At 47.3% G+C, this 26,386-nt stretch overlaps 2 protein-coding genes across 11 annotated transcripts in view; one reads left to right on the forward strand and one right to left on the reverse strand.

Moving 5' to 3' along the window:
• Positions 1 to 4,349, forward strand: part of TCTN1 (tectonic family member 1) — a 30,397-nt gene extending 26,048 nt beyond the window's left edge. For 2 of the 8 annotated variants that reach the window (XM_049867042.1, XM_049867037.1), the window contains 2 exons: positions 2,513 to 2,638; positions 3,078 to 4,349. In XM_049867042.1, coding sequence (XP_049722999.1) covers positions 2,513 to 2,638; positions 3,078 to 3,221 — 270 coding nt within the window. In that variant the 3' untranslated portion in view covers positions 3,222 to 4,349. The remainder of the gene's footprint in view (positions 1 to 2,512; positions 2,639 to 3,077) is intronic. The other 6 variants (XM_049867040.1, XM_049867038.1, XM_049867039.1 and 3 more) reach the window with 6 other exon arrangements.
• HVCN1 (hydrogen voltage gated channel 1) overlaps positions 4,106 to 26,386 on the reverse strand; it is a 41,910-nt gene continuing 19,629 nt past the window's right edge. For all 3 annotated transcript variants that reach the window (XM_049867053.1, XM_049867051.1, XM_049867052.1), the window contains 5 exons: positions 15,013 to 15,285; positions 10,241 to 10,345; positions 7,778 to 8,009; positions 4,971 to 5,083; positions 4,106 to 4,583 (listed from right to left, as the gene is read on the reverse strand). In XM_049867053.1, coding sequence (XP_049723010.1) covers positions 4,518 to 4,583; positions 4,971 to 5,083; positions 7,778 to 8,009; positions 10,241 to 10,345; positions 15,013 to 15,246 — 750 coding nt within the window. In that variant the 5' untranslated portion in view covers positions 15,247 to 15,285 and the 3' untranslated portion in view covers positions 4,106 to 4,517. The remainder of the gene's footprint in view (positions 4,584 to 4,970; positions 5,084 to 7,777; positions 8,010 to 10,240; positions 10,346 to 15,012; positions 15,286 to 26,386) is intronic.

Raw genomic sequence — 26,386 nt, forward strand, 5'->3', positions numbered from 1 at the left:
AAACGGGATAGTCACAGTACTAATCTCATGAGCTTGCTGATAGGGTTAAATGAGGTACCATTCATTTGGCCCTTGGCATGGTGCCTGGTGGTCCCTCCATAACGGGAAACTGCTGCTCTCCTGTTAACTACAGTCATGCGCCACATAACGTCCATCTGGGCAATGTCCAACCACATATGTCTGTCGTCCGTGTGCACCCTCTGGGGGATACCCACAGCCCGACTCAGCAGGGAGCCCACCCTGCCACCCCCCACCATGTGAACAGGGGCCCCTGCTGCTGGGAGGAGTGCTCCCGAGCACCCAAGATTACGCAGGCTGGGGCAAGGGTGCTGGGTTTAGAGTTGCCCGGCCTGTGCCTGGAGCCTCCCCACTGTGATCTTTATGGGGCCGTGGGGCCTTGTGCCAGGCCCTCCAGCCGAGTGCTCACCTGAGGTGTTGGCAGCGAGAGCCGTCCACATGCTTGCTGCACAGCAGCCCAGGGGCCCCCAGCCCGTGCACCCGCGAGCCCTGCACCCCATGGACCCAGGTGTTCGCACAACGTCCAAATCACGTAACGTCCCATTTCACAGAATAGGTCCTGGATGTTAAGCGACGCGTGACTGTGCTACCATTAGTGGCGGTGGTGTCACAGGAGCCCTTCCCTAGGCATCCTGTGATAAGATAGAGGTGAGGACCGGCTCAAAAAGATGGAGAGGCCTCTCCTCCCCACAGCTGTCCCATCCATCCCGTCTTCCTGGTCTATCAAGGCAGCCCACACGTGAAAGCTTTCAATTCAGAAGGTCCTGAGTTTAATGGAAGTCGACATCCTACAAATAGGTTTTTGTTCCCAAGTGACGCTTCTGCCCACCTCTTTCTTTTGTCTTAGCAGTCAGCGTGTGGGCTGGCCCCATCACGGAGGCATGCTCTCCCACGATTCTTTAATTGCCCAGCTTTTTTCCTCAGCAGTTGCTTCAGGCCTCTCATTATCCTCTTAGTGTATTTATAGCTCAGGGATAACGGGGTGAGGAGGAACTCATGCTCAGCCCCGCCCTCCTACCGAGTCCCCAGCCAAGAGAGCGGTGATTACTCAGGCCCTGCTGCTCAGCTGCTGAAAGTTGGCTGTGCCACTTCAGTGAACCAGGAAACCATGTCAGGCTCCTTGGAGATGGCGTGAAGACACCCAGTTACTACCTACCCCTCAGAAGGAAAACAGGTTGGGAGGGGCCATGGGCATTAACACTGGCAGGGACCTGGTCCAGGGAGTTCAGAGGGCCTGGAGCAGGTTTTATAGCAACCTTCCAGGAAACCCAGGGAGAAGCAGGCATGAGAGCAGCTGCTAAGTGCATTTGACAGCAGCTGCCTGTTGCATCCTCTCCTGACAACAGGATAGTCTCGAGTTTTTCAGCCTACAGTTTCTTAAAAGGCAGCTCCAAGCTAAGGAATTCCATCAGTGCCTTTTGGGCAGGTACCAAATTTAGCAGGCCTGATCCCTTTTCATGCTCAAAAGAGATGTACTTTCTAAAACTTTTCATTACGCAAAAACGTCAAAGTACACAGAAGTAGAACAGTACAGTGGTGTCCCCATCTACCCATCTTGCAACTCCAACACTTACTACATTTGCCACCTGAACAGCTGCTAAAGGCAGGACGAAGGTCTGCAAGACCCACTCACATTTTCCCTTGGACCAGATCAAACAGAGGTCTCAGAGATCTTGGGTCTGGCTCCCGACTGCTCTCAGTTCAGATGTTGTTGCTAGTTGCTGTCAGGTCAGCTACAACTCATGGCAACCTTATGAAGACATAATATCTTTGATAATATATGTATACTGCCTGTATACCGAAACGTAACATCTTAATTGCCAACTGATGAAATTAAATAATTGAAAAGAAAGCACTTCAATTTCCTCTAAGTGCACTTTACCATGATGTGCAGTCAGGTTTAATTTGCCTGTTAATAATGCCATCCTCTCTTCAGTGCCAGTTTCTCTTCTAAAGTATCTCAAATAAATGGAACTGGGTAGGAATGGTCCCATTTTGGATAAGATCAGTTAAGACCCTGAAGGTTCCATAGTTGGGTATTGGGATTATCACAACTCCCAGGTGATGATGGCTTCATTAGCATTAAAAAAAAATCAAACCTGTGGCCTTCCTGTCCTCCCGACTCATAGCGACCCTATAGGATAGAGTAGAACTGCCCCATAGAGCTTCCAAGGAGCGCCTGGTGGATTCGAACTGCCAACCTTTTGGTTAGCAGCTGTAGCACTTAACCACCACGCCACCAGCGTTTCCTCATTAGCAATAGGAGGATTTTTAAAAAACTATGCTTTGCTTTAGGCATTAAAATATTTTTGGAGCATTGAGTACTTAATGAGCTTTCTTAAGCTTTTTTTATCTGGACTATTTTATTCTCTCGTTCAGATCAGAACGTTTTGTAATACGTGAAACATTTTATAATTAAAACTCTGAACTGCAGGTTAAGTTTGACTTGAAGTTGGATCATGTTCAGATCGACTAATGGCATTTTGTTTTGCAGGATTCATGCCAGGTCCCGGTGGCTTTGGTTATAGAGGTGAAGTGGACTAAATATGGATCCTTGGTGAACCCGCAGGCTAAAATCGTGAACGTGACCGCAAACCTCGTTTCATCCCCGTTTCCTGAGGTCAGCCTAACTTCAGTTTAGACGTATAGGTTAGGACACGGGTCGAACCAAAACTCACGTTTGATAAGTGGAGTTTATTACTTTATGGAAAGGATTCTTACTAAAATGTAAACAATCTGGATTCTTAAACAATTAAGTAGTCATTATATGCTACTTAGCGGGGAAAAAAACCCCACTGACAATGGTTTTATTCATATTAGCATTCTTGTTTAGATTTGATCTTTAAAATTCTTATGAAAATTGAGTTGTGATTGATATTGGCAACTTGGGTAAAAATTGTATCTCTCATCCAAGTGAGTGGCTGGTTAACCCTCCACATACCTACCAGATTCACGGGCCAACAGTGGCTGTGTCAGAAGGAGGGCGTACGACGTCCCATCTCTGTTATCCTGGTGACGTGCTGGAGGGCAGGCTGGTCTCACTCTCATTTTGATCACAGGCCAACTCAGGAAATGAAAGGACAATTCTTATTTCCACTGCGGTTACGTTTGTGGATGTGTCTGCACCTGCAGAGGCGGGTTTCAGAGCGCGGCCAACCATCAACGCTAGGCTGCCCTTTAATTTCTTCTTCCCGTTTGTTTGACGTAAGTTGTTCACTAAGGACCCTGCACGCCACAGCTATGAGGGCTTTACCTGTAGCACAGCAGGCACGCGGGCCAGAGGGCCCTCCTAGACATCCCATTTGGTTACCCTTCTCCTAGCCCTGGAGGCTGCCCACAGCAGCACCACCCTCTCCACTCTCTGCTCTCCTGACTTTGGGATTGTAGGGGTTTATCCTACTTGGTTTGAATGGAGAATGGGAGAACATCTGGTCTTGGTCATTGTCAGCATTCTCAACATGTAAGTCAAATATGGAAACCAAATTGCCTTGGGGTGGTGGTAAGGAGAGCAGACCTCGAGGTGGCGCAGGCATCCCAGGCTCCATCCAGCTATTCATCCCACTGCTTGAGTGAGTTATTTTAAAAACATGAGTTGTTTCAGCTCAGGTTTTCTTTCCTTTTCAGGTCCCCTTGAAATGAGTACAAAAATAGCAAAATCCTATCTGAAATGGTGTGAGTAAAGCACAGCGCCTCATAACGGGATCTCTCCCCAAATATCATGTTAGTTACAGCGTGGTCTTGGCTCTGACTGCCATCGCTGAGCCAGGCTGGAGCCCGCTGGTGGGCTGGTGTGGATGCCACACAGTGCAGGCAGTTGCAGCTGGAAAGAATACAGGAGGAGTGTCCAACGGAAGGAGAGAGTTTATTTTATACATTAATTGTACAGTAACTGAAAAAAATGTTGTCAGGTGGCAGAACGAGGTGGAACCAGCTAGAAGCTGCTGATGCAGCTGTCTGCTGTAGAGGGGGGCCTGGGTCCCCGGAGCAACCTCCTGGGGGGTAGGGGAATACAGCAAGAGGAGCTGTTTAGAACAGCTTGGAAGTAAAAAGGACTTCTCTAGAATGGGTTGGCAGCTAAGGTAGCTGCTTTTTCTTTTTTTGGCTGTTTTTCAGAAAGCTCATGTGGAAGGATGTGCAGGCCCTCAGCATATACGTGAACTTTAAAAACGACACTTGAGGAAGTTATATTTTATATACAACTAGTAATTACCCGCTCTGTTGTTCATCTTCAAGCAAGAGTAAAGAGTTCACTATGAGAAGACAGTTCATGATACATTACACAAGTGAGGGTGGGACTGGGATGGGGCACTCCTGGCCACACTAAGGGAGGAACACAGCCTTCAGAAAAACTGCCCACACCGAATCGGAGCTGGACGTGCGGGAGTCAGAAGCATGGAAGCAAACCTCTCCCCACATGGCCCAGGAAAGGCTGCTGTCCTCGGCCTGGGCCCAACCCAGGCCCCGAGGCAGGGTTCTTCTTGGGGTGGAGTGGTATGCATCTAGTTCACCTCACCAAGAAGTCCATGCTGTCTCAATAGCTTGTTAAGTCTTTCAATTTCTTGTTCCTGTTGGTACAGAAGCAGACAAACATCCGAGTTTACCTTCTGTTCCGAGCTTCACCAGAGATGTGACAGGCATTCACTGAGCCCTGGCACAGGAACACAAAAGTGAATGAAAGACAGCAGAATCCCGTCTGCTGAAGGAAACTGCAGCAGTCAAATGTGGCCCAGGGAGCAGCAGTGATAGCAGTGACAAGGGACATCCAGGGTAGGGACACCTGGCCTAGCTCTGGGGAGGTGGGAATGGCTTCCGAGAGAAGGTGATGCCTCCACTGAATCGGAAAGGGCCAGGAAGACTTAGCCAAGGACAGGGTGCCCCTGGCTCAGAGCCCCCTAGGAGCAGAGGCAGGGCAGAGACAGCAAACATGACATTTCTCTGAGGTGTCCTCTTACCTTCTCAGTGCAGCTGAACTCAAGGTGTTGGATCTTGGCGGCCAATTGTATATTCATCTGTTTTAACCTTAAGAGTTGCCGTTCTGAACGTGTCTTAACTGAGATAATGATCCCTGGAAAAACAAGCATCTCCATGACACTGGTTTCTAATTTAACAGTTAATAAAAAAGAAAGATTTGTATTTCTGTATCCTTTACAGATGCATTTAGACAATGCAGAGATACTACAGACCTATCTGGAAGAGTGGTGGCAGACAAGGACAAACCATCAGCCATGACTTAAAGCATCAGAACCAGGAAGGGCAGATTATTTGTCCGAGCTACTTAGCACCCAATTGTGAAATATTTCTCTTCGGCCCCCAGAGGTTGAGAAATCCATACGAATCATCAGTGACAGGGTGAGCGTCATGCTCCTTAATGCAGAACTTGCCGTGACAGTATCATCACCCAGCAGCAGTGCTCACAAAGGCCTCAGGGGCCCAAGCCTGGAAACTGAACCTCTGGTGGGATCATTACTCCCCGACTCGCTGAGTCCACAGCTGTGGCCAGTTGTCAGGTACGACCTACATCTTGGCTGACAGGTCATCAGCCTCATCTGATGGCTCCCAGATGCCCACACAGTAGGGGACACTGCCCTCCAAAGACTATGCCTTTGACCTGTAACCGAGGACACTCTATCCAAGTGAGGGTGCCCATGTCTCAACCTGCCAGGGCACAGGTGGTGCCCGTGAGGTGTGGGGTCAGTGCCTTGGCTCCTCTTGGTTGGTTCACTGAGCTCGGTGTAGCCTTGTGTTGCTTTGTCAGAGCTTTCGGCAACATAACACAGACACTGGTCAGCCCTTCTAAGTCTCCTGACATTTAGACAGAACACGACCAAATCTCAGACTTTTGGTTTCACCTGAAAAAGCAAATCTCACTGTGGTGTGATAAGGGTAATGGATATTAACTGTGGTTAACCAGTCATTTACAGTCAGTAGACGGCACTGGGTTTTTTAGTGGTTTATCCACCTCCATTGTGCATAACCTTTGCAGACTGTTTTTCTCTTTGATTAATGAAATAACCAATCAGCATACACATCTCAGCAGCAACTGAAAAAACCAAAAAACCAAACCCATTGCCATCTGGTTGATTCGTTTCCTTTATTTCCCCCAACAGAATCCAAATGAATGTCCTTAATTGGCTTTATTTTAATGCTGAGGCCTGAACTGCTGGTGACTGACCCTTAAAGCCAACCAGAGCCCACAGGGAGAGCCCTTCCCACTGCACACCACTGAAGTCGATGGTCCTTGGTCTGTGGGTAGTGCTGGAGCCACACAGGTCAGTAGGAGAGTCTGTGGTCATACCCACCAGGCCAAGACGGGAGCTTGATGTCAGAGGACCAGCCTGTCCCCACCCCAGGCCACAGTCGCTTGCTCGTTCTGACACCACAGCCCCTAGTCTAGGGATTCCCAACCCTGGCTGGACACCCAAGTCATTCCCCATATTATAAATGAAAGCTTCAGTGGCGACTCTGGTGCAGCAGAGCTATGGACAGGCATTTGAGGAGCTCTGAACACTTAGTTGGAGCCCTGGTGGCGCAGTGGTTGGGAACTCGGCTGCTAACCAAAAGGTTGGCAGTTTGAATTTACCAGCTGCTCCTTGGAAACCTTATGGGACAGTTCTACTCTGTCTTATGGGGTCGCTATGAGTTGGAACCAACTTGACGGCAGTGGGTTTGGCATTTGTTTTTGAACAGTTTGTCCACTGGCCGTCACTCTGTCAACATAAAAGCACAGCAGAAACATGGCTTCTCGGAAAATAAGTCTCCCCAGACCAATGGAGAAATAGGATTTTTACCAGAAATAAAGCAGTATTCCTAAGTGTGTTCTCTGGAACCAGAGTTCTGTGCCAAACCAATAGGGATTATTTCCCCGGGGAAAGTGCTCCATGTTCAATTTGGAGAACACAAGGTCTCAAAGCCTTTATTATGGTAATGTGTTGTGACCCTCATTTCTCAACTTATTCATACCCCTCTTTGGTGGTCCACCTCCCAAGCTGGGGCTGCTTTTGGGAACACTAAATTAAAAGCTAGAGGTGTTCTGGAAAGCAAGCTGGGAGGGACGGGTCAGGATCAGTCCACCCTGTTTCAGGTTTTTTTTTTTTTTTTTTAATTGTGCTTTAGGTGAAAGTTTACAAATCAATTCAGTCTCTCATAGAAAAATGTGTATATACCTTGCTATATACTCCTAGTTGCTCTCCCCACAGTGAGACAGCACACTCCTTTCCATTCTCTATTTTCATGTCCATTCGGCCAGCTTCTGACCCCCTCTGCCCTCTCATCTCCCATCCAGACAGGAGCCGCCCACATAGTCTCATGTGTCTACCTGATCTAAGAAGCTCACTCCTCACCAGTATCATTTTCTATCCCATAGTCTAGGCCAATCCCTGTCTGAAGAGTTAGCTTTGGGAATGGTTCCTATCTTGGGCTAAGAGAAGGTCTGGGGACCATGACTTCCAGGGTCGTTCTAGTCTCAGTCAGACCATTAAGTCTGGTCTTTTTATGAGAATGTGAGGTCTGCATCCCACTGCTCTCCTGCTCCCTCAGGGGTGCTAAGTGTCCTTTAATGATCAAGAGAATTTGGCCTAAGAGAAAGGCAGTCCCCTCAGAGCACAGGTCAGGGTCGCACTGTGCAGCCCACAGGCGGCAGTCGTATGCCCAATCGCGCCACTTCAGTTTTCTCTAGACTCCTGAGGAGGAGACCGGAAGGGAACCATGCAGGTGAGTGCAGGATCTGGCCCACCCCCTCCCCGGGGCTCAGCAGACGTACCGTTGACGATGCGGGCCACCCGCCACAGCCGGAGCAGAATCAACAGGCCAAGAGCCTCAAACTCATGCTCTCGGAACAGGAGGACGATGTCGAGGATGAAGGAAACCACCACCACGATGGCATCCAGGATTTCAAACTTGTGGTGAAAGAACTCCAGGCGGAAGACAAATATTTTAAAGGAAACCTCCATCATAAAAAAGGTCAAGATGGCGATGCTCATGTAGTGGAACACCTGGAGGCACAAGGAGCTAGGTCAGAACAGGACAGGGGCTGTGGTCAGGGCTGGGCCAGGTCACACAGACGAGCTGACCTCGAGAGCACTGCCTGCCACCAGGAGGAGAATCTACTCATCTGACAAATACTGAACTACGGAACCCCAGGTGCCACGCTCTGTGCTGGTATACAGCTGCAGACGTACACGACAGACAAGGCCCCTACTCTCTGCAGGACATTTAGGCAGTCAGTATCTATCAGAATTAAAAGCATATATAGCCTTTGGCCCAGCAGTGGCACTGCTGGGAGTCTGTCCTACAGCTAAGCTCACGTGTGCACAAAGATGGGTGAGGATATTTGCTGCGGCATTCACTGTAGAACAAAGAGTAGAAGCAGCATAACATACCTATCAAAAGGCCCTCGTCAGATGCTCCATGTGGAGCACTACCCAGTGTTGGAAAGGCCAAGTTAGACCCATGCGTACCAGTTAGGGATGATCACCAGGGTCCGTGGTTGGTGAAAGAGTTCCCAGATCTTGGTTTATAAATGCCACTAAACACCACTAAAGTCCTCACTAAAGTACTATATCTTTCCGCAAATAATGCACTCCCGTAAACAATGCACCCACAAAGTGCGCCTAGGAAAGTAATGCGTGAGGGGGTTGCATGGTTGGCAAAAAACGTGTAATGCACACATTATCTGCATAAAAATACAGTAACCATTTCCAGTTCTGGGGCAGGGAAAGTACAAAGAAGTCTGGGGGCATCTTCTGGTGCCAGAAAGCAAACAAATGGTCCAGGACTCCTGAGTCATGTCTAAAGCACAGAGCAGTCAGCTAAGAGTCTCACAATAACCAAATCTGGGACAATTTGAGCATCCAAAAGATGGATTGTAATACACTAAATTAAAAAAAAAAATCGAGTCCATAGTGACACACGTACACACAGACATGCACACATATAGAGAGAAAGCGCTTCTTCATTGAAGAATGTAGAGGAAAGAGATTAGAAAATGACCATTTTGCATTCCCTGATGGATTCATTGACTCAAGCAAGAATCATTGATGGAGGAAGTTGGGAAAGGTTGCATGGTACCAAAGTACCAGCTGGCAGATCATTTCCCACTGCAAAGGGAGTGGTACCTCCGGTGCAGTGAATGAATGAATACGGCCCTTCTAGCCATAGTCTTCTTAACTCCTACCAAATGACTGGGTGGGGCTATGTAAATGAGGTGCTTGTGGCCCACCATGGGGATTGAATAGCTTGCTAATAATGTAAATAAGGTGGCATGGCGCCCTTGTGGAGGTAAGAACCATGCAAATAAGGAATATGGAACCCTAATGAGGGGATTGGCCAATTTTGCCAACCTGCTGGGCTTAAAGGGAGACGTGGAAAGAGAGAGAGAGAGAGGAGCTGTAACATGGAAGACAGTGAGAGACAGCAAGAACCAGGACTGGTGCCAGAGTTAAGAGGTGTGACACTTGCCCAAGAAGGCCCCCAGCAGGGCCTGGCGCAGAGGACAAGAAGCAGCTGTCCTGATCGAGGAACTGCATCCTGAGTTGTTGTTCCTGTTACTTCCAAGTTGATCCTGATCCCAAATTGTACCCTGTTACTTCCCTAATAAACCCCTCAACAGTAAGTATGGTCCACGAGTTCTGTGACACATTGCAGTGAATTACGGAACCCAAAGACGGGAGGGACGGCACTGAGGGGAGGGGAAGTAGTCCATGTTAGAGATGAGGGAGTGGGACAGCAGCTTGGAAAAGTTGGATATTTGGGACATCTTTAACCTCCACCTCATGGGAACCAGCTTTGTGCTGACCCTTAGAAAAGAAATTATTCATTTAGTCCCCCTGGATGGCAGGGCTGTCTAGCATTTACTGCCTTAACCAGGTGTCACTAACAGCGGGCCTCCTGCCATGATGGGCCTCCTGATGATGCAGTACGGAGGACACAGCCCACCAAGGGAAGGCCCGGGGGCTTTTCTGCTCTGCCATGCTTGGCGTCTTCATAACACAGCCCATTATACTTTGTTCAGGGTGTTATGATGCTTCTAGATGGAAAGTGACACACACCCACACTCAAGTGTAGGTACAGAGAAGTATCCTCAGGCCAAAGCGAGGGTGTATTTTGGCCGGTGCGTGCGTGTGTGTGTGTGCGCACGCGTGCACGTACCTGTGTGTTATCTACCCTACTCTGCCCACCCTCAGTGTGGATAGCAAAGTGAACCAAACAGTTTCCGACACACTACCCTGGCAGCGTAGTTGTTCCTGTCAGGCTGAATGATCTTCAGGTCCAGGATGAGTTCGGCAAGCACCAGGAGGGCATCCAGAACGACCAGGCAAATGATGATAACCTGTGGCCGCGGGAAGTAGAAAGAAACCATCAGGTTTAACAGGGACCCTTCTTTAAGTTATAAGTACTGGTTTGGACACATTTGGTTCAAACTACCCAGTAAAGATGCCAAAGCTGGGCGAAGGCCGCTGCCAGTAGCCCGAGTGCTCTACACGGAACCTGGAGGCCCAGCTGCCTGTCCTACAGAGAAGGCTTCCGCTGCCTTCCGGGCCTGCTTCCCTCCGGCGGGCTCTGCCTTCCCTGCCCTTGTGGAGCGTGTCTGCACCACTCATTTACCAACCCCTTGGCCATTACTAGTCCTTTTCTATCCGTTCCCTGTTTCTCAAATAGCATCTCTCAAACCCCACTGCTAATTCCTAGATGGCAATAAATAAGTAAATAAACACTATATTTCTTGCAGGGGTATGCACAGAACAGATTCTCAATAAATAATGCAAAACATCTCAGCCTTAGCGATCTGAGTCCTGGAAGGGACCTCTGGGGACCACCTACTTCAGGCAATGTGTGATGGTGATCCCCACTGTACAGATAAAACAGCTTCTGCCCAGAGACGTGCAACACTCACCGCAGTTTGTATGTGCTCGTTAGCGGGGCAAGGGTGGCTAAGCCCTGGGTTTCCTGGAGAATTGAGAAGAGCTGCTCTGGGAAGACAATCTTCCATGCAGTCTTATGCCATGTGTCTCGTGGGCTTGGCACCCTACTGGTGGTGGAGGAGGGGGTGACAGGGTAGAGTGTGAGCGGTCTCAGAAATGGTGGTTGAGTGAAGCAGAAGTGATGGGGTGATGGAAGCAGACATGGTCACAGTGATGGAGTAATGGTGTTGGGGAGGGCCCTGATAGTGGCCTGGAAGTGACTGAGTTTGAGGAGACCATGGGAAGGTGACAGAGGTGGTGATGATGTTGGTGGGGCACCGATGGTGGCGTGGAGGTGACTGCATTTGGGGCAACCACAGGGAGATGGTCACGGTGGTGAAGATGGCAGCATGGGAAGGAACCCTGAAGGACACCGGGTGATCCCTCTCTTCCCTTGGACATTCGGGACCATCACTTACTTCCCCCAGGACCTTGCCTTTTACACGCTCAGATCAATAGATTCTGACCTCTGAAAATTAATCTGCCATTACCTTGACAACCTCTGCAGTTTCAGGTTTAAAAAGTTCAGGCCTATGGCAGAACAGACTATTAAACCTTTTGACCATTTCAACCTTTGGCTCTAATTGTTGCAGTAATTATTTGATGGCGTGGCTTATTGTGAAAAATGCACAGTAAACTGCTTTGTAATGAAGTTTTCACATATACCCATATTCAGTAGCTTAAAAGATCCAAGCCTCTGGCGTTTCATTTTCTACCCTTGGCTTTATTAGAGTTAAGGGGGCCTGCCTGAGCGCTCATCTGGTCTAAAACCAAGGCACAGAGATAATAGGACACAGACCCAAGGTCACTAAACTACAATACCCAGGGCCCAACCCCATTCTCCGTCAGCTAAGCCCCAAGGCCCAAGCTCTCCCATTCAGAAGGCTGTACTATTGCCAAGGGAGCCGCGTCACAAAGAACAATGCCGGGAATCCAGTGCTCCTTAGTGATTCCAACTCCTGCCCTAGCACCTCGGGCCCAACTGAGCCTCAGAATTCAGGAGACGGATCGTGGGTTAGCCTGGGGCCTTCAGGACAACTCAGTACTGAGAGCCTCTACACGAGGAGCCTCTCCAGACTTCAGTGCCTCCTGGGAAGAGTGGGATTACCCGTATTTCCTACCCCAGAGAGAAGATGGGAGCATTACCCGAGATAAGGGGGAGGGTGAAAAAAAACAAAGGTCTTCCTCAAAAGTTTCACATAGAATTAATGTATAATGCAGCTACTCTACTCCTAGGTACATACCCGAAAGACTAGAAAGTGGGATCTCAAATAGATCCTTGTACACACGTGTTCATAGCAGCACTATTCACAACGGCCACAAGGTGGAAACAACCCAAATGTCCATCAACAGGTGAATGGGTCAACAAAACGGAGTTTTATTCAGCCGTAAAGAGAAATCAAGTTCTGACACATGCTACGACAACCATGAACCTTGAAAACATCGTGCTCGGTGCAAGAAGCCAGTTACAAGAGGGCAAATATGGTTTGATCTCACTTATACAACATATCCAGAATAGGCAAATATATAGAGACAGAAGTTTAATAGGGGTTACCAGTGGCAGGAAGGAGGGAGGAATCAGGCGTTATTGCTTAAGGGGTACTGAGTTTCTGTTTGGGGTGATGAAAAGCTTTTGGGAATGGTGGTGATGGGTACACAACACAGTGAATGTAACCAATGTCACTGAATTCTACACGTTAAAATGAAAAATTTTGTGTTACATATGTTTTACCACAGTAATTATTTTATTTCTATCGTCCTCTGGCCCAATTCTACCCTATCTGTCCATATTCTCTCCCTTGGCTATGTCATCCCTGTGCAAGAAGTAACAGCACTTGGCCATATATCCTGTGACCATGGCCACTTCATACCATCACAACAGGTGGGGGTTGCAGAAGGATGCCAGCAAAACCTTCTGGTATGCTGATTCTACCTATAGAGAATCACAGCCCCTGAACCCTTCTCCCGTACTCCAATCTGGCCTCCTGCTTCCACCCTGAGCCCTTCTACAAAGCTGACTGCGCCACCCCACCACCCGCACACCCAGAACCTTCGCTGGCCACCCATACCTCAGGACGTGCCCTCACCTCTCTTGCCAAGCTCTCCCTCTGCCCCCAGGCCCTGCCGTCTCTGTTCCATGTCAGGTCCCTGCTGCTTGGAAAGCTCCTCCCCTCGCCACACTGGGCTCACTTCTGCTCCTCCCTCAGGTGCCAGGTGAAATGTCACCTCCTCTGACTCCCAATCCTAAAGCAGGTCTTCTCCCACCTCCAGGATGTCTCAGAGCCTCTTCTGTAATACTTATCTCCATTCATAATCATATCTGGGTGACAGTTCCTTCCACTCAAGACCATGGGATTCATAGGGGCGAGGACCTTATCTGCCTTATGTGTGGCTATACCCCCCAGCACACAGTAGGTGCTTAATAAACAACTGACATGTGAATGAATAAACATCTCTACTTATGTGACAATAGTCAGTCTTCTCTTTTCTCAGTAGGAGGGTCCCTGGGGGTCCCAGGTCAGGGTACCAGCCCTCAGCAAGCCAAGAAGCCCTGTGGCCCGGCCAGGCAAGGAGAAGCCCCTGAGGGGGCGGCCCAGGACTCCCTCTTGCAGCTGGAAGGAAGCTGGCTCCTTCCTTCTGTTCCTGAAATTTAGGGTTTGGGATTTCTATCCCAACAACTTAATACCATGTTTCCTTTCCTGTCACAGCCACAGAGGGAGTGAGCTAACATGCACAGAGAGCTAGGCTGTTGCCTTGTTTCAATGCTTTAAGCCACACAAGAGGGAAAAAAAGACCAAAGTAATTTTTTGTGTGTTTTACCCTAGAACAAGGTCAGCGATGGGAGAGGCAAGGGCGGCTTCTCTCTGTTTCCAAAAGGGACATTGGAACTGGGAGGAAATGGTTTACTCTGTCTTAAGAGGAAGCTGACAGTAACATCCCCAAAATGGCTCCATTCTAGAACTGGACTGACAGGAGCTTCGCCCTTCCCTAAGGTCACTGAGCCTCCCACGTTCTCCGGAGACTCACAACATGCTTCCAGACCCCTAGAGGCCCACTTCAGGGCTGAAGGCAGAGGGTGGTTCACGGAGGGCAAACTCAACCTCCATCTGCCCTTCAAACTCTGAGGGTGTCAGCACAAACCCTGAACCCTGTAGAAAGTCCAGGGAGCTTTGCTATACTTTGAAGTCCCACCTCCTCTCTTACCTTTTCCCCGTAACCACACCTTGAGGCCGGCAGTGGGTTAAAGCCAGGCGGACATTTCTGGCATCACTTCACAAATGAAGAGACTGAGGACCATGGTGATGAGTCTCTGTGAGGGACGAGACCCAATGGGCCTTGTTCAACTCAGAGCCAGCACTCAATGTTTGCTGAAGGAATGAATGAGTTTTTTTTTTTTTTTTTTTCCCATCTCCAATGTTTATTCTTTATTTTTTTTCATTGTGGTGAAATACAAATAACATAACATTTACCATTTTAACCATTTTAATGTGTACAATTCAGTGGCATTAAGTGCATTCACCGTGTCGTCAACCATCACCATTATCTAGTTCCAAAACATTTTCGTCACCACAAATGGAAACTCCATACCCATTATTAGCAGTCACTCCCCCATTCTCCAGCCCCCAACAACCAATGACGTGTTTTCTGTCTTGACTGAGTTGCCTGTTAGGACATCGCACATAAATGGAATCCTATACTATGTGCTCATTTGTGACTGGCTTCTTTCACTCAGCACAAGGTTTCAAGGTTCATCCATATTGCAGCACGTTATCAGGACTTCTCTTTATGGCTAAGGAACATTTCATTGTATGTATGCAGTGCACTTTGTTCAGCCATTTGTCCACTGATGGGCCTTTAATGCACTTTCGATTATGATTCATTTCCCCTGGACACTGTGGGCTCTGTCTGCTGTGCGCCCAGTGCTGAGGGCGGCTGCTGGATATGGATGGCAGAGATGGCCCCACCCAGGCCTCATGACCCTGGCTGAGCTCTTCCCCCACACCCCCAGGGCATCTCGGTCTTCTGCCCCACCTACCTGAAACCTGTGACAGCTGAAGAGCTTCCGCAACGTGGTCCTGAAGTCTGGGAGTGGCCTGGGTGCTGGGGCAGGGCCAGCAGTTGGGTCATCAGCTCTGCTCTCCTCACCAGAGGCTGGCGTTGGCGGCTGTTCCTCCTCCTCCTCCTCCTCATTTTCCCACTTCTTGTAGTTGATGTTCCAGGCGTGGTAGTCGTCCCCAACAACCGTGAAGTGCCTCAGGAATCTGCTCATCCTCTCGGCAGGAGCCACCCTGGCCCTGCGGGTGTTTGCCTGGGGATGGAGGAGGTAGAGATTCAGGCTGGGTGGCCCTCAGAGCCTGTCTGGACCCCTCGGACCCCACGGCGCTCTGATGGGAAGACAGGCCCAGGCTGAGCCAGGCTGCAGGGGTGAAGACAGTGCCAGGGCACTCAGAGCACTGTGTGAGCTCAGAGACTGTGAGGTCACGGTGGTTTCTTGTGCTTTTATTTTTAGAATCCAGGTTCTCAGTGCCAGTGAGGCAACAGGAAACCCCAGACCCAACAGGCCTGTCCCTGTGGTCTGCTTGGCAGTAACCAATGGAATTGGTTCTGCGGCCCCGTCACAAAATACCCACCCCAGGCCCATGGGTGAATACCGGAAGAGCTGGGCCCCATGGTTCTGAGACATCACAACCTGAAAAACCGGAGGTGAGAGCTGGCTGAGAAGGGGGAGAGCTAAAAGTAAAAGTGCCCAGACTTTCACAGAAGTGCAGTGAGACCCCACTCGTACCACAGATCAGTTCTTGAAAGGTGAGCGACAAATGGACTTTTTAAAGTTCAGCCAGTGCTGTTCTAAATATACTATGGACAATCATTTAAATGGGGGAGGCTTCAAAGCAAAAAACAAAGAATCCTCCCCCTGCCCAATTTATCCTACCTGATATTAATTTTTAACAAAGTTTTTAAAATTTTTTATAAAGTTACATTATTAAAAACTGCTATAAGAATAGGTAATATGATCAGTGGAACAGGAAAAGAGAGCCCCAAATAGACCCATGTCCCCGAGGAACCTGAGATGTGATGGTGGCAGCATTACAGATCAGTGGGAAAGGCTGGAGAGACAGGACATCTGGCTTTCACCATCAACACAACAAAAAATCTGATCCCTACCTCACACTACACACAAAATAAATTTCAGAGACACTAACAATAACATATATAAATGTATAAAACAAAACTTGAAAATTCTTAGCAGAAAATACAGGGCAAGTATCTTCAGGACCTCAGGATAGGAAGAAATTACTTAAATAAGACACAAAACACAAAGGGAATTGATAGATTTGACTGCAACAAAACTCAAAGCTTTTGTATGACCAACCAACCAACCAAACCTAACAAAAACCCTACAAAGTTAAAGTACATACCACAGATTGTGAGAAAATATTTGCAACAAATTTAATAGAAAAGGATTTAGTTTCCAGAATATATAAAGAAATCTTACAAAGCAAAAAATTGGGCAATAGATATTAAAAGGCAAGTGGAACCCCAAGTGGCTATGATGCTCAATCTCACTAGTACTCAGGAAAATGCAAATTAAAGTAACCATCACACACATTTTCACTTCTCAGATGGGCAAGAATGAAAAAGTCTACACTATCAAATGGTGGTGAGAGTGTGAAGCAATGAGGTCTCTTGAACATGAAGCTAGGAAAAGCTGCTGGCACCACCACTTTGGGAAGCAATTTGGTATCACCTTGCCAAGGTGAAGCTGTACATAGTCTACTCAGTGATCTAGTGATTCCATCCCTGGATATACTCCAAAGGGAAACTCCCTCACATGTGCCCAAATCAATACCACGTTCAAGAATGTTTACTGCAACAGCTGAAACTGGAAGAATATTTAAAAAACCACCTACATGTCCATTATTGGGACACAGATGAATGCAGTCTTATCTGTTCATATGACGGAATACTATATAGCTGCTAAAATGAATGGAAGTCTTTATATATCACGGATGACATCCCCATTTACCCTCTCAGCAGTACTGTACCCAGCAGATCACTTCTTTCATCTTCAAATATTTGCTTCACTTGGCTTCTGGAAGGCCACACTCTCCTGGTCTTTCTCCTACTTAAAAGATTGCTTCTTGCCAGTCTCCTTTGCTGGATCTCTTAATAGAAATGCCTTACACTGAAGCATTGGTCTTACATTAATATTCCCAGGGCTAAGGTCTCAGACCACCTCTCTTTTCCATACTAAGTCCCTCGGGAACCTCATTCACTCCAGGGCCTTAAATACCATCTCTACGATGATGACATTCAAACACAATTTCCAGTCCCAATCTCTCACCTGAACTCCAGAAATGATATCAAACTGATTGCAGAACATCACCCTTGGATATCTAATAGCTCTCCTATATTCACCATGTCCAAAGCAGAACTATTCATTTCTTCACCTAAACCTTCCCCATCTCAGCTTATTGCATTTCGTTTGTCCAAGTTCCTTAGACCCAAAACTCTGGCATCATTCTTGATCTCTCTCTCTCTTACTCAACACTTGCCCAGCAGTAAATTCTGTTAGCTTTGCCTTTAAACTACGTTCCAAATGGGACCGTTTCTCCCATCTCCATTGCTGTTCCCTGGTCCAAGCCAATCATCGCTTGCCATCTCTTGCCTGGATTAATGCAGTAGCCTCCTCCCTCCATGCTCCCCTTATCCATTCAGCAACCAGAAAGACCTTTCTAAAATATAAATAAGATCATGACACACTCCTGCTTAAAACTCTCAAATGGTTTTTCAGTACACTTAGTCCCTCTTCCTGAAATTCTCTTCCCCCAGATTATCTACATGGGTCACATTCTCTCTTAGTCAGGCTTCTGTTCAAATATCACCTCTTCTAAGAGATCTTGCCTTGGTCGCATTCCATTCCCTTATCCTGCTTCATCTGTCTTTATTGCACTTATTGCTCTCAGATACTATATATGTGCTTGTTTATCTGTTTATTAGCTGTCTTCCCTATTGAACATGAGAGTGGGTCTTTTGTGCAACTGTACACCCAGCGCCTAGACCAGTGCCTTGCTCTTCACAGAGACTCAAAAACATGCCAAAATTTATTAAGTGACTAGATGGGTATAGCAATATGGACAGATTTTTAAAAATATGCTGCATGTAAAGGAAGATACAGAAGAATATGAGCCATATACTACTACTAAGTGTAACTTTAAAATACATGCAAAATATTGCTATGTATTATTTTTTAATGTGCAAAAACACAAAAAATGGGATTTCTGGATCTGGCCACAGTGAAGGAACTGGTATCAGGCTAGTCCTCCTGTCATAAACAATTATAAATGGGCAAAACAGAAAAAGTAAACTGTGATCCCTGAGAGAAGATAAACAAATGAGGTAGCCCCATAATCACCCTGGCTTTCTGCCTTGAGGTACTTTTTTGAACTGTGGAGGCAAAGACTGAAGTTCAGGGCTACAGAGGCTCCCTCCCCCAGGAATTTGCATGGCAGGGTACCACAGGGAAGGAAGCTATGCAGAGAAGGAGCTCCAAGAATTGAATGCGGGCTGAGTCCTAAATTGCACATATGCAAAGCAAGGTTCCATGAGGCAGGGCAAAAAAGACTCTTGGGGACCTGTGAGCTGAACAACAATAAGAGATTACACGGGGCTAGCCTGGGAGATGCTCGAGTTCCAAACAGCCAGAATGGAGATATCTCATTGAACACCCTGAACATTCAGTTGAAAGCCCAGAAAAGCTAGGTCTTAGAAGTAGTAGTATCCCTAAAGTAAAGGCCACCTTAGACTAACCCAACTAAGCTTAAAAATTTAAGTCTTAAAAAGATCAAGCTGATCCACAGTAAATTAACTGCTTGCTGGAACAAAACTCAATAATCTATGAGGGAAGGCAACCCAACGCACTCAGTAACATAGCACCTATAATGTCCAGCATACAACAAAAAATGAAGCAGAAACATGTGACCCATCCATAACTAGTAGAAAAATTAGTCAACAGAAGAGACTGAAAACAGTGATTAGAAGAAAAGGACTTTAAAACAGCTATTATAAATATGTTCAAGGATTTCAATGAATTTAATTTAACGAGGGAACAAGTAGGGGATGTTAATAAAGAAGTGGAAACTATTTTAAAAAAATCTAAAGAGATAGTCTACAATTAAAAATACAATACATGAAATAGAAAAAGATCATTGGATGGGCTTACAAAAGGCAATATCAAATGGTCTAATATACATGTCCTTGGCATACCAGAAAGAGATGAGAGAGAGATTAGGGCATAAAAATGATTTGAAGAAATAATGGCTGAAAAGATTTCTAAATTTGATGTACAGATAGAAACATACGGATCCAAGAAGCACAACGAACCTCAAGCAGCATAAACATACAAAGAAATGGACTAGAAGGAGACACCAAATTTATGGTAGTGGTTGCTTTAGGGAGAGGTGAGGGCTGTGGGAGTGCAAGTGGGGTACCAAAAAAAAAGTGAAACCTGTTGCTGTCAAGTTGATTTTGACTCCTAGAGACCCTGTAGGACAGAGTAGAACTGTCCCCCATGGAGTTTCCAAGAAGCACCTGGTGGAGTCAAACTACCAACCTTTTGGTTAACAGCTGTAGCACTTAACCACTACGCCACCAGGGTTTCTGAAAGTGGTATAGTGGATGTCAAAAAGTACTTGAACTCTATCTGAAAAATATCTTTTTTAACTACAAAAAGACTTGAGGAAAATATGACAAAATGTTAACAGCTATCAATTAAAGATGATGGTTACATAAGTATTTGATATCATTTTTTGCTCATTTATAGTTTCTACATTTTTTTTAAAGTGAAATAAAACTATCTTTCTCTATCAACATACCTTCGGAGTACATTCAGATTTTTTCATAACAGAGTTTCATAAACCGAGAAAAAGAGCCCAAAGAGAATATCTGGTCTTATCTCCCCACTCCTTCAGAGAAGGGGAACATTTCAGAGATGGTATTATAGATTGAATTGTGTCTCCCAAAAGAGATATGTTGAATTCCTAACCCCTGGTACCTGTGAGGAGCCCTGGTGGTGCAGTGGTTAAGAGCTCAGCTGCTAACCAAACGGTCAGCAGTTCAAATTCTCCAGCCTCTCCTTGGAAACTCTGTGGGACAGTTCTACTCTGTCCTATAGGGTTGCTATGAGTTGGAACATGGCAACGGGTGTGTTTTGTTTTGTTTTTGGTACCTGTGAACATGACCTTGTTTAGAAATGGGGTCTCTGAAGATGTTACCAGTTAACATGAGGTCGTATCAGAGTAGGGTGAGTCCTCATCTCAGCTGTGTGGTATCTTTACGACAGAGGAGAAGAGACACAGAGAGACAGACACATGAAGACGCATCTACAAGCCAAGGAATGCATGGAACTACCAGGAGCTGGAAGAGACAAGAAGGGATCTTCCCCAGAACAGAGAGAGTGTGCATGGCCCTGCCGGCACCCTCAATTCGGACTCCCAGGCTCCAGAATTGGGAGAGGATAAATTTCTGTTCTTAGAAGCCACCCACTTTGTGGCACTTTGTTAGGGCAGCCCTAGGAGACTGAGACAGGAGAGCTGGGGCTAGCTGAGGTCTCAGTCAGCAGCAAAGCACTGAGGAACAGGACTCAAGGCCCCTGGTTTCCAGGCCACCGTCCTTTCCTCTGTTCTGCCTCGTAGGTCTCTAAGCTCTAAATTTGGTCAAAGGATACCACTCCTCTTACAAGCCTTCCCTGAACCCTAACATTTTCCAGTTAAGTGCCCTGGGGAGGTCTTTGGCATTATAAAGACTGCAGCGTGTGTACGTGTTTGTGTGCACGTGTGCGCGCACATGCATGCATGCTCCAACACGCTACATTCAGGAATTCAGTGCTTCGTTATTAGGGCAGATACGGGCAACCTTAGCAAAGGCCGCCTCCCTGTTGTTCAGGTACCTGGGGAGTCCCAGACTACAAACTCTCTCAACTGTGGAGAGGCCCAAGGAAGGCTCATGACCTCCTGAGAGTACCTGCATTCTCCTGCCTTCTGATTCTTGATCCTCAATCCTGGGCCTGCCTCAGTCTCTCTTCTCTCTACCCTCACTGTCTCTGCCACCTCCCCTGTCCAACCCATCATCCTTTCTTGCCTGGGGAAATGGCAACAGCCTCCTCACCTATCTCTCTGCTTGCATTTGGGTCCTTCCAGTGCCTTCTCTACCCAGCAGCCTGAGTGGACTTGATGAACCTTCACCCCAGATCATGTCACCTGTCCCTACTTAAATTCTGCAATGGCTCCTTTTTAGTCTTTGGATAAAAATCCAAGACCCTTCACATGAATAATGCAGCCCTGTGGGGTTTGGCCTCGCCCCCTCCCCCAGCCTGCTCACCATACCCCAGCCACACAGGCTGCCTCTTCGTTTCAGTATTCCCAACTTTCTCGGGCTTAGGGCCCTCACCTGGGCTGCTCTGTAGGCCTGGAAGGCTCTTCTTGCCACTTTGAACTTGGCTCACACTTACTCATGCTTGAAGCCTCGGCTTAAGTTCCACTTCCTCAGAGAGGCCCTCCCTGACCCCTCAAATCTAAATTAGACTCCCCCAATTATGATCTAGCCTCATATTTTCTACTTTTCCTTCGAGAGCCCTTATCACAGTTTTTAATTAGGAACACTTTTTGTGTGACTGTTTATTACTTGTCTCTTCAGTAACATATAAACTCTAACAGCAGAAACACCTAGTGGGTCAGGACACTGGTGCTCCATCTCCTATGCCGGGCTGTGGCCTCTCCTGTGACCACCCACCTTGGGTTCCTGGCACTCATCAAGGGCCAGCCCTGTGGGTGTACTCAAGCCCCCTGGGTGGCTACCGGCCATAATTTTCCCCTGAAACACCTCACCCAGCAGGTGCGGGCCTCCCATGCTGTTTCTCAACATGGTGGGACCCTCGGGGTGCTTTGCAAAAACCACATTATACTTCACAGGAGAGGAAAATTTTCTTTCTGAAACTTTTCGCACAGTAAAGAAGCCACTTTCAGTCATTTGGGATGAAAATATTTACAGAACCTAGCAGAGCAGAAAACAACTCTGGTTTTAAGTCAAGAGCCTGTCATGCCAGTAGCAGAGAAGTTCTAGAAAAGAGCAAAGCTATGGTTGATCAAAAAAATGCTTGGGCCAACTTTACCACACATCCTGGACGAGTTCCCCCACACTCCCCAGGTGATGGAAGGACTGACTCAGTGAGCTCCCCACGCAAAGCACTGAGTTCAGCGCTGCCTTAGGGAAGGCTGTGCACCAGCACCGCCATTATGACTCCTTCACAGCAAGCACTCTCCCCTCCACTCCAACAACTTCATGGAGTCTGTGGAGACTTCACTTCTCTGGTTATCTGCCTGCTGCTTGCCTCCACCCAGACTTTTCAGTTACATGAACTGATGAATTCCCTTGATGCACAAGCTAGACTAAGTTTGTTTCTGTCCCTTGCAACCCCAAGATTCTACACCAATAGAGTCACTGACAATGGGCCCCTCCTCATTTCCATCTCCCCAGCATCAGCCCTTGCCATTCCCACTACATCACTGACACAGCGCCCCATGACGGCACTGTTATGGGTTGGATTGTGTCCCCCCCACCCATAAAAGATATGAGGAAGTCCTAACTCCTGTACCTGAGACCTGTTTGCAGATGGGGGCTCTGAAGATGCTATCAGTTAGGTTAACACAAAGTCATTCTAGATAGGGAGAGTTCTTGTTCTATATAACTGGTGATCTTATAAAAAAGAAGATACACAGAGAGAGGAAGAACGTGACACTGAAGCTGCAAGCTAAGGAACACCTGGTGCTACCAAAAGCTAGGAGAACTTTGGAGAGTGAAGTCTGGCGTCTTAAACGCTAGCAGGTGACCATCTAAGACGCATCAATTGGTCTCAACACACCTGGAGTGAGGAAGAATGAAGAACACCAAAGATACAAGGTAATTAAGAGCCTAAGAGACAGAAAGGACCACAGAAACCAGACACTACATCAGCCTGAGACCAGAAGAACTAGATGGTGCCCGGCCACAACCGATGACTGCCCTGACAGGGAACACAATGGAGAACCCCTGAGGGAGCAGGAGAGCAGTGGGTGCAGACCCCAAATTCTAGTAAAAAGATCAGACTTAATGGTCTGACTGGAACTAGAAGGACCCCGGAGGTCATGGTCCCCAGACCTTCTGTTAGCCCAAGACAGGAACCATTCCCAAAGCCCACTCTTCAGACAGAGACTGGATTGGAACATGGGATGGAAAATGATACTGGTGAAGAATGAGCTTCTTGGATCAAGTAGGCACATGAGCTATGTTGGCATCTCCTGTCTGGAGGGGAGATGAGAGGGCAGAGGGGGCCAGAAGCTGCCCAAATGGACACGAGGAGAGAGAATAGAGGGAAGGAGTGTGCTGTCTCATTAGGGGGAGAGCAATTAGGAGTGTATAGCAAGGTGTATATAAATTTTTTTATGAGAGACTGACTTGATCTGTAAACTTTCACTTAAAGCACAATAAAAATTAATTAAAAAAAAAAAAAGCTAGGAGAGAGGATCGATGCAGCTGGCCCACTGATCTTGGACTCCCAACCACCAGAACTGTCAGACCATAAATTTGTGTTGTTTCAAGTCATCTAATTTGGGGCACTTTGTTATGGCAATCACAGGAAACGACTACGCCCACCTTTCTTTGTCGAAGCCCCTGACTGGTTTCAGCCTCCTGACTGGGCTGCATCATCTGATGCTGTGGACTCCGTTCTGCCTGACAAGCTCTCCTCCAGGCTTTTCTTCTACTCTCTCGCTGCCATGTCCCCATCCCCATGCTGGAAGTCCTTGAGGCCCCAGCCCTGACCTTATCCTTGTGCTGGGTGAATTTCTCCCTTCATTAGCCTCAGTGCACCTGTGTTCTCAGTGCTGTTCATGCTCCAATCAAAATCTCCAGCCTGATGTCTGATATCCTGCCAGAAGATTAGTTTATTCCAACCCAAGATGACTAAACTGAACTCGCTTATTATCTTTCCCCCAAATCCACTCCTCCTTCCATGCTCCTGCAAGGAAGGGTACCATATCTACCCTATTGCCTAAATCAGGAGCCAAAATATCACCCTTGACTTTTCTCTCTCCCTCAAGTCCCATCAATTCCTAGACGAGTCCCAACTTCCTAAACGTTGCTCCCACTCCATCTTCTCTTCTCCACCACCTCTTGCCTGGATGTCTTGCAACGGCCTCCTTGCTCGGCATACCGCCCCCACTCTGCCCTCCCTCCAGCCCTTTTACCACACAGTGGCATCCAGAGTCATTTTTCTCCAGTGCAAATCTGGCTATACCCCTGCTCTCTGGACCCCCAATCTTAAAGGCCTTCAGGGCCTCCCATTCCCACCACTGCTTTCAGGATAAATTCAAAACCCTCTTGGTTTCCTCAGGCCCGTCTCTTCTCCAGCCTCATTTCTTCCTAGTCCCCCAGCCTCCTCAGCACCCCAGCCATACCCAACTTGCTGTTCTAGAATGTACCCTGTTCTCCCTTGCTTCCGGGACTTCTCACAGCCTGTTTCCAGTGTCTAGAATACCTTCCTCTGTCTCAACCTATTTATCTTTCAGGTCTTAAGCCGAGGATCCTTCCTCTATTTCCTCATTATGCCACTTACTATCAAACGCTGTGACACCTCAGTATAGTCAATTCTCATTATCTGTGGTAGTTACGTTCTATAAAATCACCATGAACAATGAACTGGCAAATACCTTATGTTCTATAAAACCGCCATGAACAATGAACTGGCAAATACCTTATGTTCTATAAAATCACCATGAACAATGAACTGGCAAATACCGAATCACTGCTCCTAGGAGAAATACAGGGTTACGTTCCTGCAAGCCTCTGGTCACAATATTTTTTTTCACCAATCAATACATAATCTTGTTTCACATGTGTTTCTATTTAAAGACACCATATTTAACACACATTGTGGATTCATTAACATTGAATTCAAAGGCCAACAGCATTAAATTGCATGCCTGAACGAAGCTTATCTAAGACACGTATCTTCTCTATAAGGCACGTCACAGCCTTCTTGCGTGTAGGTACACAAGACAGCGCTTCGGCACTATAGTTGGGGTCCATTTTAAAAAGAGAAATCAACAAAAAGCACAAAAATGCGAACAATGTGGCATTAAACAGAGCATGAAAAGGATGCTTGTTTACACTATGAGAGCTGAGACAGGAAGGCTGAGTGTCGCTTTGTTCCACCTCAGCTGGGAATGTGCACATCAGGCAACTCAAATTTTTGTCACTCTCAGCACGTCCATGAAAGCACCATGAGTGTTGATTTTCGGGTTACAAATAAATTTTAGCAAGTAAGTGAATCTGCAAATATGGAATCTGTGAATAATGAGGTTCAACTCTACTTGTCTGCCTTCTGCAGTAGACCGTGATCTCGGTGAGGGCTCAAACGCTTCCTTCTTCAGTTCATGGGAGGGGCTCAACAAATAATAAACGGATTCACAACGACAAAATTACAGGAACCACCCCTCAAAGGTGAGGGTGTCGCTCATTTCCCTTTACACATGAAGGGTATTTTACCAGAATTACTACGGGGGAAGGAGGGGTGGGAATGAGAAAAACAACCCTAGAAGTGAAGAAGAAAAAAATGTTCTCTTGAGCACTTATTTTTACAGGCCTTCTGAAGCCACACTGTCTGTAGGAGGGGGGAAGTCCCTCTTACATGGCCATTCAACAATCACAAAGGTACTTTTTAAGAAATTCAGCTAACTTCCAATTCCCAGGGCTTGATGATCTTTGGGTTGCCATTTCTCCATTCCCTCCTTCCTAGGGCCAATTTTGAGGAACTGATTTGCTTATTAGCTACCACCCGCCTCACCCTCAAACTCAAGCAAAACCCAACAGCAGCGACACCTATTATTAATGATTGTTTCTCACGTGCCAGGCACTCTGCTAAGTTCCCTCCATGTACTATTTCACTTTAACTCCTAACGCATCCATCAATTTGGGTCTTGATCAGGGAGGTGACTGGTCTAAAGTCACACATGGCTGGAACATAGCAGAACCAGGGTCTGCCCTTGGGCTGTATGACTTGGGCACCTGTGTTCTTGAACACATGGACCCGAGAAAGTCAGGCAGCCGGCAACTAGAGAAGAGCCTGCTACAAGGACGCATGCACGTGCCAGTCTGGGATGGGCAGCCCTGGGGCTGCAAACTCCCTCTCCCTCTATCTTCGAGGGACACGCTCTGAAGGCAGCCACCTTCAGAGGTCACAGAACCACTTGGTCGAAGTCTGTTTCTGTGGCCAATCCCAGCAGCAGCTGCTCCTTTTTGTTTATACCTTACAGGCCACCTCCAACCCCTCTTGCTCTTGCTTGATGTTTGCAACAATCCTAAGAAGTCAGCAG

The sequence above is a fragment of the Elephas maximus genome, chromosome 22 (genome assembly GCF_024166365.1).
Source record: "Elephas maximus indicus isolate mEleMax1 chromosome 22, mEleMax1 primary haplotype, whole genome shotgun sequence".
NCBI classification, from domain to species: domain Eukaryota; kingdom Metazoa; phylum Chordata; class Mammalia; order Proboscidea; family Elephantidae; genus Elephas; species Elephas maximus.